The sequence below is a fragment of the Acanthochromis polyacanthus genome, chromosome 11 (assembly GCF_021347895.1).
Source record: "Acanthochromis polyacanthus isolate Apoly-LR-REF ecotype Palm Island chromosome 11, KAUST_Apoly_ChrSc, whole genome shotgun sequence".
Taxonomy (NCBI): domain Eukaryota; kingdom Metazoa; phylum Chordata; class Actinopteri; family Pomacentridae; genus Acanthochromis; species Acanthochromis polyacanthus.
This window is the reverse complement of record NC_067123.1, coordinates 39,059,653-39,077,077: the sequence shown is the minus strand read 5'-3', so window position 1 is coordinate 39,077,077 and position 17,425 is coordinate 39,059,653. Positions and strand designations below refer to the sequence as shown.

General features: G+C 37.3%; 1 protein-coding gene across 1 annotated transcript; it reads right to left on the bottom strand.

The window, feature by feature from the left end:
- Positions 1–2,177: 2,177 nt before the first annotated feature.
- On the bottom strand, positions 2,178–16,496 carry LOC110961364 (CD209 antigen-like protein E). Its single transcript, XM_022208950.2, has 6 exons — positions 16,309–16,496; positions 13,586–13,714; positions 12,558–12,734; positions 11,635–11,819; positions 9,310–9,425; positions 2,178–4,434 (listed from the first exon to the last, which is right to left on the bottom strand). The coding sequence occupies exons 1-6, from the start codon at positions 16,415–16,417 to the stop codon at positions 4,254–4,256; spliced, it is 897 nt and encodes a 298-aa protein (XP_022064642.2). The 5' UTR covers positions 16,418–16,496; the 3' UTR covers positions 2,178–4,253.
- Between the last annotated feature and the right edge of the window lie 929 nt (positions 16,497–17,425).

The following is a 17,425-nucleotide window of genomic DNA, read 5'->3' as shown; positions in this document are numbered from 1 at the left end:
ATCATTTCACTTTTGTACTCTGTAAAGCCTGAGGCATTAATTGGAGACAGTTTGGCAGATAATCTCTCCTTCAGTGATCCCTACTGGTCCTCTGCGGACATTTTCAGCGTCCTTCAGAGTTCCTGAAGCTGACTATCTTCAATCTTCCCCTGATTGATGTGTTTATGCCACCGTGTCACTAAGTGTGTTTTCTGCCTCTTTCGGTCCCCGGTAAGTCTCGGCCTGTAATCCAGGCTAATGAGCTGTGACAGAAGAGGGCTGCCTGACTTCCTGATAACTCCCTGTAGAGACGAGCTCAGGAGTACGAACCCTGCAGTCGACCGGCGCTCTCCACCTTTGGCCTCTTCATTCAGGGATGCTGTTAGTCCACTTATTCATCTCAGACTGGATGACAGGAAGACCCAGTGTAGGTCTTTCAGCTCAGAGGGGGGGCGGGTTTGATGCTCGTCGTGCACGTGCATGTAAGTGCACAATAAAAAGAAAAAAACATTTGTTGATCTGAGATTGATTTGAACACTGTCTGAAAATAAAACAGAGGGATAAAAGGCAGCTTAGACGGCTGGAAAATTTGGACTCTTTGCTCATTAATTCTCAGAGAATAACAGAGTAGGGAGGTTAAGGCCAAACAGTAGGCCTTAGACTTCACGTCATGATGCAAAGGTCACACAAATAAATTTATCTTAAGATATAAGTGAGATCACATTTTGGCCCATATCTATGCTTCTGTTACAGCTGGAATGACAAACTTGGTGTCTAAGTGTAATTTTTGTCGTTTGGTGTTGTTTTGTGTCCAATTTTTGTCGTTTTGTGTCATTCAGTGTCTAATTTTTGTTGTTTTGCGTCTAATTTTTGTCATTTTAACGTGCATTTATTTCTTATTTTACTGTTTGTTTTTAACTGGAAAGCACTTTGGTCACCTTGAGTGTTGTAAAGTGCTCCATAAATAAACTTTGATTGATTGATTGATTGATTTTGTGCCATTTTTTTGTCGTTTGGTGTCGTTTTGTGTCTCATTTTTGTCATTTAGTGTCTAATTTTTGTCGTTTTGTGCCATTTTTTGTCATTTGGTGTTGTTTTGTGTTTGATTTTTGTCAGTTGGGTCATTTAGTGCCTAATTTTTGTCGTTTTGTGTCTCATTTTCAGTGCACTCAGGAGTGTTCACACAGATCTTTAAAGAGGAGAGAGGCCTGTACCAGGATGAGGCGTTCTGCTTCGTTCTGCTCTTCATGTCCATCAGACCTTCATCAACTCTGGAACCAAACTGCTGGAAAAACTACTAACAGGTAAAAGAGTTTTTAATGCAGTGGATAGAAACGAGCTTATCATAGAAAACTGCGGTAAATTTTAGTTTAAATGTTGATTTTCAATCTTCTTGAATACTTTATTGTGCTTTAAAGTTGTTGCTGTTTTACTTTTATTCAACAAAAATTCAAAGTTTCTCATCTAAAAATGAAACAGGGGAAAATATGTCACATAAATTCATCATAAAGACTTTAAAAATCAACTTCAGCTGCTCTGCACGTTTGAAAAGAGTCCCACAGAGCGAACATTTAGACAGAAGGTTGCAGCGCCACCTGCTGGACAACAAGAGAGCTGAAAGAATTAAATCCTACTTCATGAAGATGGGTCGTTTCTTCTCAAAGTTACACCCCCTGTCAAAAGTTTTAGGACGCTTTCTCATTCAAATGAATATAAAACTTTAGACAGGGGTTGTATGTCACATGCTGTGTTTTCATTTATCTTTTATTTCAAAAATATGCATATTCTATAAGAAATATGTTTAACACACAATAAAAGAAACTTTTTTATTTAAAGATATTTTTCCACATTGATGAAAAAACAAACATTTCCATAGACGGTGAATTAACTTAAAATTTCCAATTTTTAAAGGAAATTTTAAATGTTTTGGTTTTGTTGTAATAATTTATCACAATTTTATGATTTTTTTTTAAAAATGGAAATTTTATGGTTATTTTCGTTAACAGTTTTTCTTATCTCACAGCTTATATACAAAATTTTGTTTATTTGGGGGCATTTCATGGTAAAATAAAAAGAAAAAAATCTGAAAAACTCAAAAAATGTTCACAGTTTTTGTGGACATGATAACATTTTTTCAGATTCTTTAAAAAAAAAAGTAAACTAAACTCATGAAACAGATTTTTCCACTGAGGCATTAATATGTAAAACAATTACCTTTATTATTTATGTACAGATCCACAGGACACACGTCTGCCTCATTTCACATATTTGATTGATTCTGCATTTAAAAACTTTTAATCACAGCAGAAAATTAAAAAGGGAATGAACATTTTTACATTTTAAAATGCATCAAATCTGAAGCAGAACATCACATTTAATCAGACATCAGCAACATGTGTTTTATGTACAGGTAACAGAAGACGAGAGCTCATTTAAAACGTTAAAACATCTAAAATATATCGTTATCTTGAATCCCTGATCACAGAGTAAATCAGAAAAGACATTAATTGAGTGGTTTAAGGCACCAACAAATGAACGTTTTAGGTTGTAAACGCACCACAGTCCTACAGCTTCAGACAAACAGCTTCAGGTTTTGTTGGAATTTATAGAATTTCATCTTCGCTTTGATGTCTCTTACTTTAATCTTTAAAAAAAAAACTAGTTAACCCTCTGCACTCCAAGCACTTTCTGGGTGTTTTTTAATTGATTTTTACTCTCTATGGGCTCATTTTTCACAGCTGGAAGTAGAAGGAACTCAAGAATGTCTTCTGTGCACGATGATGACGCCGTTAGAGTCAGAAATAAAGGAGAAAGTAGAATTTATTTCATTATTTATTTTACTTTTTTTTTGTTTTCAAATTTTGTGTTACCTTGGTCAATCTATAACTGAGGAACTTTTGAAGTCCATTGGACATATCTTACATCCATTTTTATTAAAAGTGAAAAAATAATGTGTTTTATGTTCATTTTGATCATGTCTTTACAAATACCATAATGATTTATTATAAAAACAATCACTTATTAATAAAAAATGACTGGATATCACTAAAATATGAACTAAATAACGTCTGAATTTAACACCAACCACCTTCTAATGAGCTAAACAATAATAAAATGAGATGATTCAGAAATAGTTTGGATTGTGTTCTTTTATTTACTTGAGATAATCATGACAGATATTTCAATATATCAAATTTTATGTGGAAAATATCAAATTAAATCCCTTTCCACTAAGTTCCCCGTTACAGAAAAACCTCTCCAGGAAGTGTGTTCATTCCAGATCACATGACCTGCTCATTTTGTTTCTTTTTTGGTCATTTTCAGTCCGTTTTGTGGGGATTTTAGCTCTTCTTGAGGCCATTTTGTGCATTTTTGTGGCTGTTTTCGGTCTGTCTGGCGTTTTTGTGGTCATTTTGCAATTATTTGTTGTTATTTTGTGTGTCTTGCATCATTTTGTGTCTTTAAATGATAATTTTCTGTCTCACGGAGTCATTTTGTGTTTTTCTGTGGTCATTTTGTGTCATTTTCAGACTGTTTTGTGGGTATTTTAGGTCTTTTGTGATCATTTTTGTGGTCATTTTGTGCCCCGTTGCGGCCGTTTTCAGTCTGTTTGTGATAATTTATTAATAACGACAATAATATCTTCATAGTTATGCTAAGAAGCAGAGAATTTTTTGTTTTTTACAAAATCTTATTAGAGACAAAAGTTAATTTCTAACTGATTTTTAAATGAGACATTTAGAGGAGGTCATTTTGAAGAAATATCCGGAATTGGTTCAGATAATTAGCTTGTCTGAACATTTAAAACGCGACAACTCTATCTGATTTCACTGGTTCTCACTGATAAATGGTGCTATTTTGGTTAAAGAAAACATGCTTTTCCAACCTGGAGGCAGGTTTTAGGGTTCAGAGGGTTAAAAGCAGTTTGAAGAATTAGTGAAATTAAAAAAAAAGTCTGCTAAATACTGCAGGGTGCAACAGCAAACCGATTTCAGCACCTTCAGCCGTATTTATGTCCGTTGCTGCTGATGACTAACGAGGACGGAGAAAATTCTACAACATGAATGTTCGGGAACTTTCAAGAATGAACCGTAGAATCAGTCTGAATTGTGTCCGCTCACAGCAACAGACTCGTTTAAAGTTAAATTCTACTCGGTAAACATTAGCTTTCTCAACCTCATGGACTTTAAGATGAAAACGGACACAAAACAGCCTGACGAGCTACCGACCGGTTCTCCTCCTCCTGTCGTTCCTCAGGTGGTCAGAGCTGAGGTTCAGTGAGGAATGGCCGTGCTGGCTCCAGGAACCATCTCCTTCTCGCAGATAAAAGGCCAGTACATGGTGCAGGGGGCGTCGTACCAGCTCCGGATGGGAACCCGCTCCAACACCTGAGTCTTTACGATGTAGCCGCAGTCCTCATTGATGTGGTTGTTGGGCTCGCCGACTTCCCAGAAACTACAGAAGACAGGAAGACGGCAAACTGTAAAAGTCTTCATGATTGTTACGGTTGGATTTGTAGATTTACGGTGTCCTCTCTTTGAAAACAGAAATATCAGACGGGAGAATGTCGCCGAGCGTTTTGTTCCTCTGCTGGTCTTTTCTCAGCACTTCGGTTTTTCAGATGAATGTTTTAGCAAACCAACCTCCAGCATCACCACAGCACCATGAAGCCACGTTTGACTTATTGGTTTATTTAAAACGTGATGTTTTCCATCACAACGTCAAACCCCACAGCACTATTAATGTTTATTGAATGTTTTGGGCTCCGATCTGTGCTGCATTTCTGATCTTTTCTTCTGTTGTTTGTATATCGATGTAAAACAGAATATTATTTGTCAGAATTTAAGTTTGCTTTTATTATTTATCTAGATCTTATTGTATCTGAATCCAAATGTATCATGAAAAATCTCGTGTCACTTTTTAAATTTAAAAAAAAATCTGGAATTTTTCACAATTTATTTTTATTTGACTTTTTTTGCATTTTTGAAGTGCACAAGTATAAATAAAATTACAAAATAAACTATGAACTTACAGTAAAAAGCTGTAACTGATAAAAAATATTTTATGTTTTTAAAAAATATCTCCTTTTTATTTAATGGTTAAAACTGTTTAATGTCATTTCACTATTGTAAATAATTAAATGCAAAATAACACTCAAAATCTGAAGCTGCAAATAACGACAAAATTAAAAAAATTTCTAAACATTTAATTTGTTTAACATAAAAAGAATGTTAAAATACATTCACAAATTTACTGTAAAATTCAATAATATTTAGTTTTATTTAAACAGATTTCTACAATTAAATATAATCAGTGACAATAAACAGAAAACAAGTGTTTCTGTAATTTTACAAAGATTTGTTTGTTTGATATCTTGTGCCGTTTGTGCAATAAACACAATTTCTACTTGCATTTTTTTTTTTTGTATTTTCCACAAATTAAAGTAGAGGAGAGTCATTCAGCTCAGATTTTTTTTACTTTTTACAGAATCTTGACATGTACTTTTTTTATTAGTTTGTAAATGAGACATTAGAATAAAGTGATTTGATGTAACGTCATGATTTTAAGCGATCAATTCACTTTTAAGGTTAGACATGGTTAAAAAAGTAAAAATTTAATGACGACTTTCTGTTTTGAGGCTCAAATTAAACTCTAACTTTGTGAACTTTTCTGCTTCTGCTGACAAGATGCTGTTTATTCCGGTTACAGACACGAATCTAATCAAACAATCCTAAAACAAACCAATAAGTAGCACAGCTTGTAGGAAGTTAATGAGTTATTAGATTCAAACTGAGGCACTGATGTTCTGTTGACACACCAAATGACTTATCTAATCAGTCCGACGAGGTTAAAAACAAAACACAAATTCCACTGATTTTAACATCTACCGGTGCAGAAAAGCAGTCTGGAAAGAAGAAGCTTAAAAAAAAGAAGGTTAAATAACACAGAAAATGACAAATCATGCAGAAACATCAGAGTCAGAACCACATGAGGAGAAAATATGAAAACATCACAGCAGGAAAAGAGGAAGAAAATGATTCAGGGGGCAAAAGAGGAATGAGCACAGGTTAGTCATATTCTCAAAACAAGGAAGAGAAATCAGATGGTTATTAGAAAATCTGTCCAGTTGGCACAAAATGGGAAAGAAATGACGCGGGAAATAAAGAACTGCAGTGACCCTGAGGCTTGAAGAGGAAACGAGAAGAAGAATGTCAAAGGGGAGAACAAGATGTTATCAAAGACGACGACCTGACGCTGCATTTTAGAGGAAGAACAATCTCTCCACAGTTCCCTGTTTGGCTCGAACACGTTTTCCATCAGAGGTCAGCAGGACGCCGCTCAGAGCTGCTGTTAGGTAACATCTGGAAGCTCAACCTTTAACCCTTCATGGACTCATTCAGTGTTTCTCTACTGAACATCTCATTCATTTACTTCTAAATGAGGCGAAGAACCACAGGGTCTGTCAAAAGACATCAAGGTAATAGTAAAAAAAAAAAGAAAAGTGGATTGTTTTTTTATTCATGCATGGAGAAAAGTAAATTCATTGTTCTTAAATGTGAAATTGTACAGTATGCAGTTCCAAGTGCTCAAAAATGAGGCTTCTAAACTGCTTTTCTTCTGCCCAACGTGTCCCAAATATCAAAGTTACAGTGAAAATAACAGGGAAAAGCAGAAAAAGCTAGAAAAGAAAGTTTAAAGCCTTTTCTACAAAAAAACCCCACAAGAACATCAGCAACACGTCTTTTGATATTCGCTTCAACCTCATGACAAATCATGTTTGCCACCAAATCTGCACGGTTTCTGCAGATTTGGTGGCAAACAAACTCCATAACTATCTCGTCATGTCTTTGTCATGGTGCTCCTTTACTAGCATTTAACTGGCCAGAACGATCACAAAAAATACAGTAAATTTACATCACATGAAACACATTTTCTAGCCTTAACCTTTACATAAAACCACATGTATGTTTGGCTTTTAAAGGAGATAGATAAAAACTGTATTTTGACAAATTATCCATAGATACTAGACAATGACAAAAACCCATTCATTCATTGTTTTTATGTAAGAACTTCACAATATTTCTCTTATCAAACAACTGAATTGATGTAAAACTACTGAACCAATATTTCTTATTATGTTAACTGTCACTGATTCTAACTTTTTCACAGCATTAAGCTAGAATTTAGTAGTTTAATTTGCAGGAAAATGTGTCCTTTTTTATTGGTGTAGATTATGCATCTTGTGAGTCGGAGCAACGATTCACAAGATGTGAGAAGACAAGTATTGCACAGTTGTGTTTTGTAGTTATTCATTCAACAGTATACAGTAAACTGTTATTTGACTTCAAAACATACATTTCAAGTTACTTTCCACGCATTTCTGGTACTTTCTTAGGATACAGAAGTACTATCTCTTGCTAAACAAGTAATGTTCACACCTATGCAGCACATTTAGCAGCAATAACAGTGATAATAAACCTCTACTTTAGTAAAGAAAACAGTTAGAACATGTGTGATGTATTAAAAACGAGTAGTGTCCACTGATTAAATGCGGCCTCTTTGTCCTCTGAAGAGCAAAAAACTCAGACATTCACAAAGTGTGTGATCTAGGACAGGTTGCTTCTTCATGCAAAATAGATTTTGCAATAAAAATTCAACTAAGCTGCTTTATTTTAGAGGCTCAGTGAAGGCAGGTCATTTTTGACCCTGAAGACAAGAGGAGTAGATGGATGGATGGATGGATGGATGGATGGATGGATGGATGGATGGATGGATGGATGGATGGATGGATGGTTGGATGGATGGTTGGATGGATGGATGGATGGTTGGATGGATGGATGGATGGATGATTGGATGGATGGATGGATGGATGGATGGATGGATGGATGGTTGGATGGATGGTTGGATGGATGGATGGTTGGATGGATGGATGGATGGATGATTGGATGGATGGATGGATGGATGGATGGATGTTTGGATGGATGGATGTATGGTTGGATGGATGTATGGATGTATGGATGGATGGATGGATGGATGGTTGGATGGATGGTTGGATGGTTGGATGGCTGGATGGATGGATGGATGGTTGGATGGATGGTTGGATGGATGGATGGATGGTTGGATGGATGGATGGATGGTTGGATGGATGGATGTATGGATGGATGGATGGATGATAGATGGATGGATGGTTGGATGGATGGTTGGATGGATGGATGGATGGTTGGATGGCTGGATGGATGGATGGATGGATGGTTGGATGGATGGTTGGATGGATGGATGGATGGATGGTTGGATGGATGGTTGGATGGATGTATGGATGGATGGATGGTTGGATGGATGGATGGATGGATAGACGGATGGTTGGATGTATGTATGTATGGATGGATGGATGGATGGTTGGATGGATGGATGGATGGATGGTTGGATGGTTGGTTGGATGGATGGTTGGATGGATGGATGGATGGGTATTCTGTCACAGGTTTTGCATGTTATTAGACGTGTAAATTTACCGTTTCTGTGCAATAAGAAGGAAAAACTTTAGTGTGAACCTCGTCACAGCTCAGTTAGAACGTGGGGTTGGTGTGAATGTTGAACCGTCGTTCTGTGAAACTACAGAAATCGTCAAACACACTCTAATCAGACAATGGAAAGATGTGTGTGTTTCTAGTGTGTCTAACTGTGAGATCCACATTAAGAAGAATGAGGTAAAGAAATCAGTTTCTCCAAACAATCAAGGAAACTTCATTTCAATCAGTTCCTGGATTATCTGGAGAAGCTGACTTCCTGCTCCTAAAAATTTCTCCATCCGAGGTTTGACTTTCCAGTGAAACAGGAAGTACTAAGTTGAAGTGTGGACTTAACAGTCTTACTTTACGTCTTCTTCTGTCTGTCTGTGACGGCTGGACCTTCTTGTCCCCCTGATTCTTTATCTTTGTTTAATGTAAATCAAGCCAACACGGTGCCAAAACCTAAAGGTGTGCAACAGGTCAGTGTTCAGCAAAGGTAAAAGTCCAGCAGCTGGTCAGTGTTTGTCCAAGTATGTGAGTATCACAGAGCGACCAGAGCCAGGAGAGCGACACAGCAGAAACTATCTAACTATGTAACAGTGTCATACCGCTCAAAAGACATTTCTAGGTTCACTCTGTTTATAGTCAGGGTTGTTCTGTTTCCATCGAGGTGCAGGACTTCATACTACAGTGAAGAAAAACTCACCAGACGCAAAAAACACCCAGAAACTGCTTGGAGTTCAGAGGGTTATATTGGTGGTTGGTGTCTAACTCCTGAAAAAACAAAAAATGTTTAAATACACTGGAAAAGAAGTGAACCTACCCTCCGACCAGCGGAGTCTCGTCGACCCATTTCCACTGATCCTCTGTGTGTCCGTCAGTGATCCCAAACCAGTAGGCGTTCCAGTGTCCTCTGGGGAGAAGATTCCACAGAAACGTCTGAGAAGAAACACACAAAGGAGATGTTTACGTTCAACACGACATTAATCACCAACAGTCTAGTAAAGTTGAGTGTCTTTGTAGAGTCAGTTCAGAGCCTGACATGAGATAAAGACTTCTAACACAGGATGATGATACTGAATGAAGGTCCTAACGAAACATTGGTGTAGTTTTTCTTACTGTCAACAAATCCCACAAAACAATCAAAGAGTGAATGGATCTTCTTTAAACAAAGTCTGAACCACCTCGATGTCACAAAACTCATCGTCCAAAGAAGTATTATTCTGACAAAATCCCTTAAAATCCAAAAATGTGATGATCCACCACTGAAAACAGTCCTCAAGAAATGTGTCATCACTTCCTGTCCGAGTAGCGTCTGCTTAAACCTCAACTAACGCAGCTTTTTACAGCTGGAGCGACGAAACCATCAACCAATAATAAACTTACATTAAAGGTCATGAAGTATCACAGTAGTCTTTGTCATGGTGCTTCTCTACTAGCTAAATCCCCACAATGCTCTGTGTTTGCTAACATGGAACTTTTCCTGGTCTGAGTGCCCACCTCCTCTGGGCGCTACAGTGTTAAATACTCCACCTGGTGGTGCAATCAGGTACTACAGCTTATATACAATACATCAAGTGTGCATTACGTAGGAAAATGGTATTAATTTGGCAGATAGTCAATATTTATTAACTGGGATTGGGGGCAAAAAAATTTAATTGGGATTTACCTACTTGAAAATATGCATGTATTGTAAGATAAAAATTAATGACATGTTTAGAGTTTTGGTCTTTTTATGGGATATGCTGACTATAAGAAACAATAAAGTTCTATCCCTCCATGACTCATCAACTAAACACAAAACAGAGAGAAGTTCTGTTTTCAAACCCTCTCTGTCCTCAGCAGTTCTTAGTTTTGCTACATTCCCATCTTTCTGACTTTATTACCATATTACACTTTACTGTCTGCCGTTCACTTCCAGCTTTTACGTAGCTCTGTTAAGTTACTGACTCAACCTTTCCTGCCGTCACGTCTTTATATTAAAAATTTCCCACCGTCTGGACACTCGTCATCATTTAATCCTATTACACAGCTGTGGGAAACGTTGTCATAATTAATGTCTTAATTCTTAAGATACGGCCAAAACCACGCTTTATGAGGCCACAGTGACCTTGCAGCACCAAAAATGTAATTAGTTGGTGAACGTTTGACCACATCTTGTTGTCAAAATCAGGAACATCCTGTCTCAGAGTGAAGCGGAAAAACGAGTCCATGCATTTTCAACTTCTGGGCTCAACTATCGCAGCTCCTTATCATCAGGATGTCCCAATAATTCCCTGAAAACCTCCAATTGAATCAAAATGTTGGAGTCAGTAAATCTTGCATCGGCACCAGGATGCATTGCTCGTGGGACTGCAAAGAAATCCAAACGTTCTGGAAGGCAGAACGCTGAAATGTTAGTAAAGCAGCAGGTCGGCAGGTGTCTGAAGGCCCACTTTAGTGTCTGCTTGGAAAGGTTCCTGCTTCTCTTAAAGCAAATGAAGACAGAATCCAGTTTCTTTTAACGTTAGCAAGAAAAGCCATAAAGGTAAAGTGGGTCGGAGAAGACCCCTGTACTATCTGATCTCAGAGGCTGTGACTCTGGAAAAACTTGGACATTATATTAATAGAAAGACTCATCTTTTTCTACAGAAAGGAAGCCACTAAAAATTTTGGGAGTTGATTAAAACCTGGATTTAATTTAGTAATATGACGTTCAGTTGCCAAATTCTTGAAAGAAAACAGAGGGCACAGGTTTGATTTATATTGTATTTTTCTGAGCAATATCTGGAGCAAGATGCTTCATCGTATCTCATCATATCTAATTTGACCTCATCGTATCTCATCTTATTGTATTGTATCTCATCTCATCTCACTGTATCTCATCATATCTCATCTTATCGTATCTCATCTCATCTTATCGTATCCTATCTTGTCTCATCTCATCGTATCTCATCTCATCATATCTCATCTCATCATATCTCATCTTATCGTATCTCATCTCATCTTATCGTATCCTATCTTGTCTCATCTCATCGTATCTCATCTCATCTCTATCGTACCTCATCTCATCTCATCTCATCTCATCTCATCTCATCTCATTGTACCTCATCTCGTCTCATCTCGTCTCAGTAACAGACTTACACAGAATAAAGTCATGTTCCTGTACCTGCTCCTCTGCTGTGAGGATGATGGCCAGATGAGCTCCTTTACTCTCACAGAAGGATTTGCTCTCTGGCCAATCCCTGGTGGTTCTGGAGATGAAGTAACAGCTGCTGTTGAAGAGATGCCAGTCCGTGGGGCAGACAATGGGGGCCTTAGTGGCCTGTGGCGTCGGTCTGATCACGTTTGGAGCTGATTACAGACAAAAGAAAAACAAAAAAGAGAAAGAGATTGATGTAAAATAAACTGGAAAAAATGGAATTCTGCAAACATGTTAACCTTCAGAACATCAAAATAAAATTAAAAAAACGCATCCAAATGACACTTTAAATCAGCCAGAAACTTTCAAAACAGAAAGAACTTTCAAAACAGAAAGAACTTTCTGACGTTCAATGTCGCCGACGGTCGTTGAACTCTTCATCTGTCGTGTTCGATGGTGCAGTTGGGAAAAAAAACAAACTAAACAAATCCAGGCCTAACATCAGGACATAAGATCAACATCACTTTATGTTAAACTTATCATTTGGGATTTCTCCAAAAATGAAGCTTTTAATCCAATTAGATTCTGTAAAAACTGAAAATTCAGCACAACCAAGAACTCAGCTGTGATCAGAATAGTTCTGGATTGAAGGGCAGGCTGTGTCTTCAGCAAAGGCAAGGAGAGACAGGTATGAGAACAAATATTTGTAGTTTGTAGAGCCAACAATTTCCATTTTCTTACAGTACTGGTGCATATGTATTTTTTTTTCTTTTTTGGAAAACAAATGTGTTGTAATAAAATATTAACAAAACTGTGACATCACTCCAGTATGTGGACAGATTTTTCCAAACAAAACACACAAGTTTTCCTCACAGTGACATGGGGAAATCCAGGGTTTGTGCTCAGGATCTGATCAGATGCTGCTTAAATACTGATAAATGTGCTGCTACCTTTAGTGGTCCTCCTGGAAGCCAGTCTGACCAGCAGCTCGTCCTTCTCTTCCTGCAGCTTCTTCTTCTCCTGCTGTAGTTTAGTGATGGACGCCATCAGAGCCGTCACGTTGGCCTCCTGCTTCTGTTTCTGCACCTCTGACGTCTCCTCACCGGAACTCTGAGGTTTGTTCTTATCTGTGGAACACAAGAAACGACGAGGCCATCAGGGTATGAAAGGAACACCCGCATGAACGAGGTTTCTGTCTCCTGATGGCTGTTTTGCTTCCATGTTTAATCATTTTGTCTCTTTTGGTGTCTCTTTGTGGTCATATTGTGTCTCTTTGTAGTCATTTTCCATCTGTGTTTAAGTTGCTTTTTGTTCTTTTGTGGTTGTTTCACACCTCTTTTTAGTTTGTTTTGAGTCTGTAGTTGTCTTGCATCTCTTTTTACCCCTTATGTGTCTCTTTGTGGTGGATGAGCGTCTCTTTTTAAGTATTTTTCTGTCTTTTTGTTGTCATTTCACATCACTTTTTTCGTTGTTTTTGTTTCTTTGCTGTTGTTTTGTGCCCAGTGGTAGATGTACATCTCTTTTTAGTTGTTTTGGGTCTGTTTGTGTCTGTCTTGCGTCTCTTTTTTACTCATTTTTTCCCTGCTTGTGGTGGTTTCGTCTCTCTTTGGGATCATTTTGGGTCTTTAGCTGTTTAGTGTCTTATTTCTAGTAATTTTGCATTTTTGTTGTTGTTTTGTCTGTCTTTAGTTGTTTTGTGTCTATTTTGTGTCACTCGTTGTTGTTATACATCTAGTTTTAGTTGTTTCACGGGTCCTTGCTGTTGTTTTGTATCTTTTTATGGTTGCTTTGTCTCTTTTAAGTTGTTTTTTTAAGTCTTGCCGGACTCTAATTTACTGGTTGATCCATTTTTTGTCGATTTTCCTTCTTCCAACACGTCATCTGACCGTTAACCCGCTGATAACGTTGTGGCTGATCAGTGCATCGCTGCAGAAGTGTGTCTGTGTGTCCTCATGATGTCAGACAGTTGTGCACTCACTGTTTGCGGCGACGGCTATGATAGAGATGAGCAGGACGGCACACAACGTCGCCAGACAGATGGTGGCGAGGCGGTAGGACCCGGGGCCACTCGGTCTGGGGATGGTTCTGATCGGAGACACCGGGTGAGCTGGAGGGAAGATCCATCGTTAACAAAATGAAGCTTTCTCTTTAGTTTTGTTCTGTCCACACATTGGTATAAAAATAAAAGCGTCTTCAAGATCTTGATATCACCAGGGACAAAACCTTTGGTATGAAATAAACAAATAAATAAATATTTCATTCCAATTGATGAAAAACAATCAAAAGAAAAGCACATTTAACAACAACAAAAAACCTGCCTTTTCACCTGTTTGTTAGATAAAATATAGAACATCAATTTACGTTGCTTTGCTCATTTCTCATAAATCACATTCATGGGTATTTTCACTTTAAGTCTTCGCTGAAATGTCCGAAACATTAATGCACAGGCAACATGCAAAACTAGCACAAAAGGGCCACAAAATGTGAAAAAATACCACAAAAATGTACAAAACTATCACAAAAGCATCATAAATAGACTCAAAATGGCCACAAAATATGTAAAACTACCACAAAAACGTGCAAAATTACTACAAATTGCGCAAAACTATCACAAAAGTGTGCTAAATTATGCAAAATGACCACAAAAACGTGCAAAACTACCTCAAAAACGTGCAAAACTACCACAAAAACGTGCAAAACTACCATAAATTGCGCAAAACTATCACAAAAGTGTGCTAAATTATGCAAAATGACCACAAAAACGTGCAAAACTTCCTCAAAAACGTGCAAAACTACCACGAAAACGTGGAAAACTACCATAAATTGTGCAAAACTATCACAAAAGTGTGCTAAATTATGCCTAAAATGTGCAAAACTACCACAAAAATGTGAAAATTACCACAAAAACATGCAAAACTACCACAAAAATATCACAGACTCACAAGGGCCACAAAACATGCAACAGTATCACAAAAGCATCCTAAATAGACTCAAAAGGGCCATAAAATGTGCTAAACTCTCACAAAAGCCTCATAAAGAGATCAGGATTTATTTGCTACTTTACTGTAGACGTCTAAACAGGACATTCACACCCATGAAATAATTATGTCTTCTTCTTTAAAAATCTGGGGCTCTGCCATAAAGGAACCTCCTCGGCTCTGTTCAGACTTGTAAATGTCAAACATGCCAGAGTCGGTTGAGGGACGTGGGAAAACTGAAATGCTGACAATTATCTAACAAAGCAAAGAGCACTGAGGGAATTTACAGAGATTTGTTTGGATGGGAGGGTGTGATCACCAGAAAGATTTAATGCAGCCAGCAAATCATTTAGAAGATTCAGTTTGGTTCAGGATTCATCCAGGATTTAAGTTAAAAATTGTGCATGAAAAAGTGAAAACAACCCTATCTCACAACACCTTTACCTTTAATATGGTGAGTTATTTCAGAGCTGGTGCTTCTTTAAACTTTCTTCTGCTTTACTTCTTATAGACTTCAATCATATTGAGAATTCAGGATGTGAGAAAGCATACAAAGAGACTAAAAACTGTCCCAAACACAAGAAAAACTACCATAAAGACACAAAATGACCACAAAAAGGATGCAAAACTGTCACAAAAACATGCAAAGCCACAAAACGCACAAAAACATTAAACACTGATTCCAAAAACACACAATGACCCAAAAGAAATTAAAATCCACCACCAAAACAAGCAAAACAACTAAAAAGAGACTTAACGGTCACAATGACAAAAGTACCAGAGAATCAAAGTAAAATGTCTCCAATGGTCACAAAAACACACAAAACAACACTGAAGTGGATCAAAGTTCTCAAAAACATGCAAAACTTTCACATGAATAAAAAAAAGAAACATAAAAACACTGTATTCTGATCGCAAACAAACTCAAAATGACCCAAAAGAGATTCAAAACCACTGCAGACAGACTCAAATGGGCCAAAAAGACAAGCAAAAGGAAAACAGAGAAACTCAAACTGAAGAAAAGCAGAACATCACTCACAGAGCTGCAGAACAGTCGAAACATTAAAACTACCACAAAACAACCACAAAGACACTAAAAATTACCAAAAAGTAAATTAAAAGGTGAAGAAATAGATGCGAAACAACCGAACACAATCTCAAATGACGACAAAATGTGCTAAACTGTAACAAAAGCATTATAAATAGACTCTAAAGGGACACATAGCATGCAAAACTACCACAGAAACGTGCATTACTACCAGAAAAGCTTCATAAAGACACTCAAATGGGCCACAAAATATGCAAAATTATCACAAAACTATCACACAAACGTGCAAAACTAACACGAATTTGCAAAACTATCACAAAAGCATCAAAAATAGATTCTAAAGCGCCACTAAATATACAAAATTATCACAAAAGCATCGCAAAGACACCCTAAAGGGACACAAAATATGCAAAACTATCACAAAAATATACAATACTACCACAAAAATGCACAAACCTGCCACACAAACTTGCAAAACTATCACAAAAGCAGAAAAAAACAGACTTTAAAGGGCCACAAAATATGAAAAAAAATACCACAAAAAACATGCACAACTACCTCTTTTCACAAAATTTGCATGTTTTTGTGCAAAACTACCACTAGAACATGCACAATTAAAAGCATAATAAAGAGACTGAAAAGGGCCCTAAAATATGAAAAAGTACTACTTCTTACCGCTGTGCCCCACATCTGGCCTGATGTTCAGCTCTCCGTAACCGGCCTCGTCGTCTATTAGCTTGGAGTACATCCCGTCACCGGCCCCGGAGCCCCCAGCGTTCGACATTTTCAACGGAACAAAACTGAAGTTTTAAAAGTTTCAGTGTCAAACTCCCAGCTGCTCTACTGCTGCGCTGCACGACTCTGGATATAAACAAGAAGAGAAACTGTCAAGCGCCCCGCAGGAAGTAAAACATGTTCCGCTCTAATGTTTCAAAATAAAAGCCAGTTTATAGAGCGTCTTCTGCTGCAGCTATTTACTGATCATTTTGTCTGTGATTAGCTGTACAATTAACACATTGCCTCACTAAACACACGCAAAATGACTACAAAGAGACTCAAAACACATAAAAATTTGCAAAATTACCACAAAAGCATGCAAAACTACCAGAAAATCATGGAAACCATCACAAATCCATCACAGAGACACTCAAAAGGAGCACAAAATACGCAAATCTACCTCTGATCACAAAACCATCAAAAAGAGTCACAGACAATGCAAAATTACCACAAACCACCATTTAGAGACTCCAAGCCCTGATATAAACATTAAAAAAAACTTTAAAAAATACCTGAAAGAGACTCCAAATGGCAAGAAAATCATGCAAAACTGCCACAAAAGCACCTTAATCAATTCAAAACGGTCACAAAAGGGGCAGCAAAAGCACACAAAGCTACCTCTGATCACAAAATCATCACAAAGAGACACAAAACATGCACAACTACAACAAAAAACACCTCAAAGAGAGTCCAAGTGGTGACACAAACACACAAAACTAACAGAAAACTATCATAAAGAACCTAAAATGGGGTACAAAATATGCAGAATTACTACAAAAGCATGCAATACTACCAGAAAATCACGGAAAATTATCACAAATCTGTCATAATTAAAATTCAAAAAGAGCACAAGTTCTTGATGTTTGTTTTTTACAAAATGCAGATTGAAATTCAGACTCTGAACTCTTTTCTTTGACTTCTTCTTATTAAAAACTGATCAGACTTGCTGTTTCCTACATTTATTTTACATAAACGCAAAAACAAATATACATATTTTCATCCATTCACACACTGC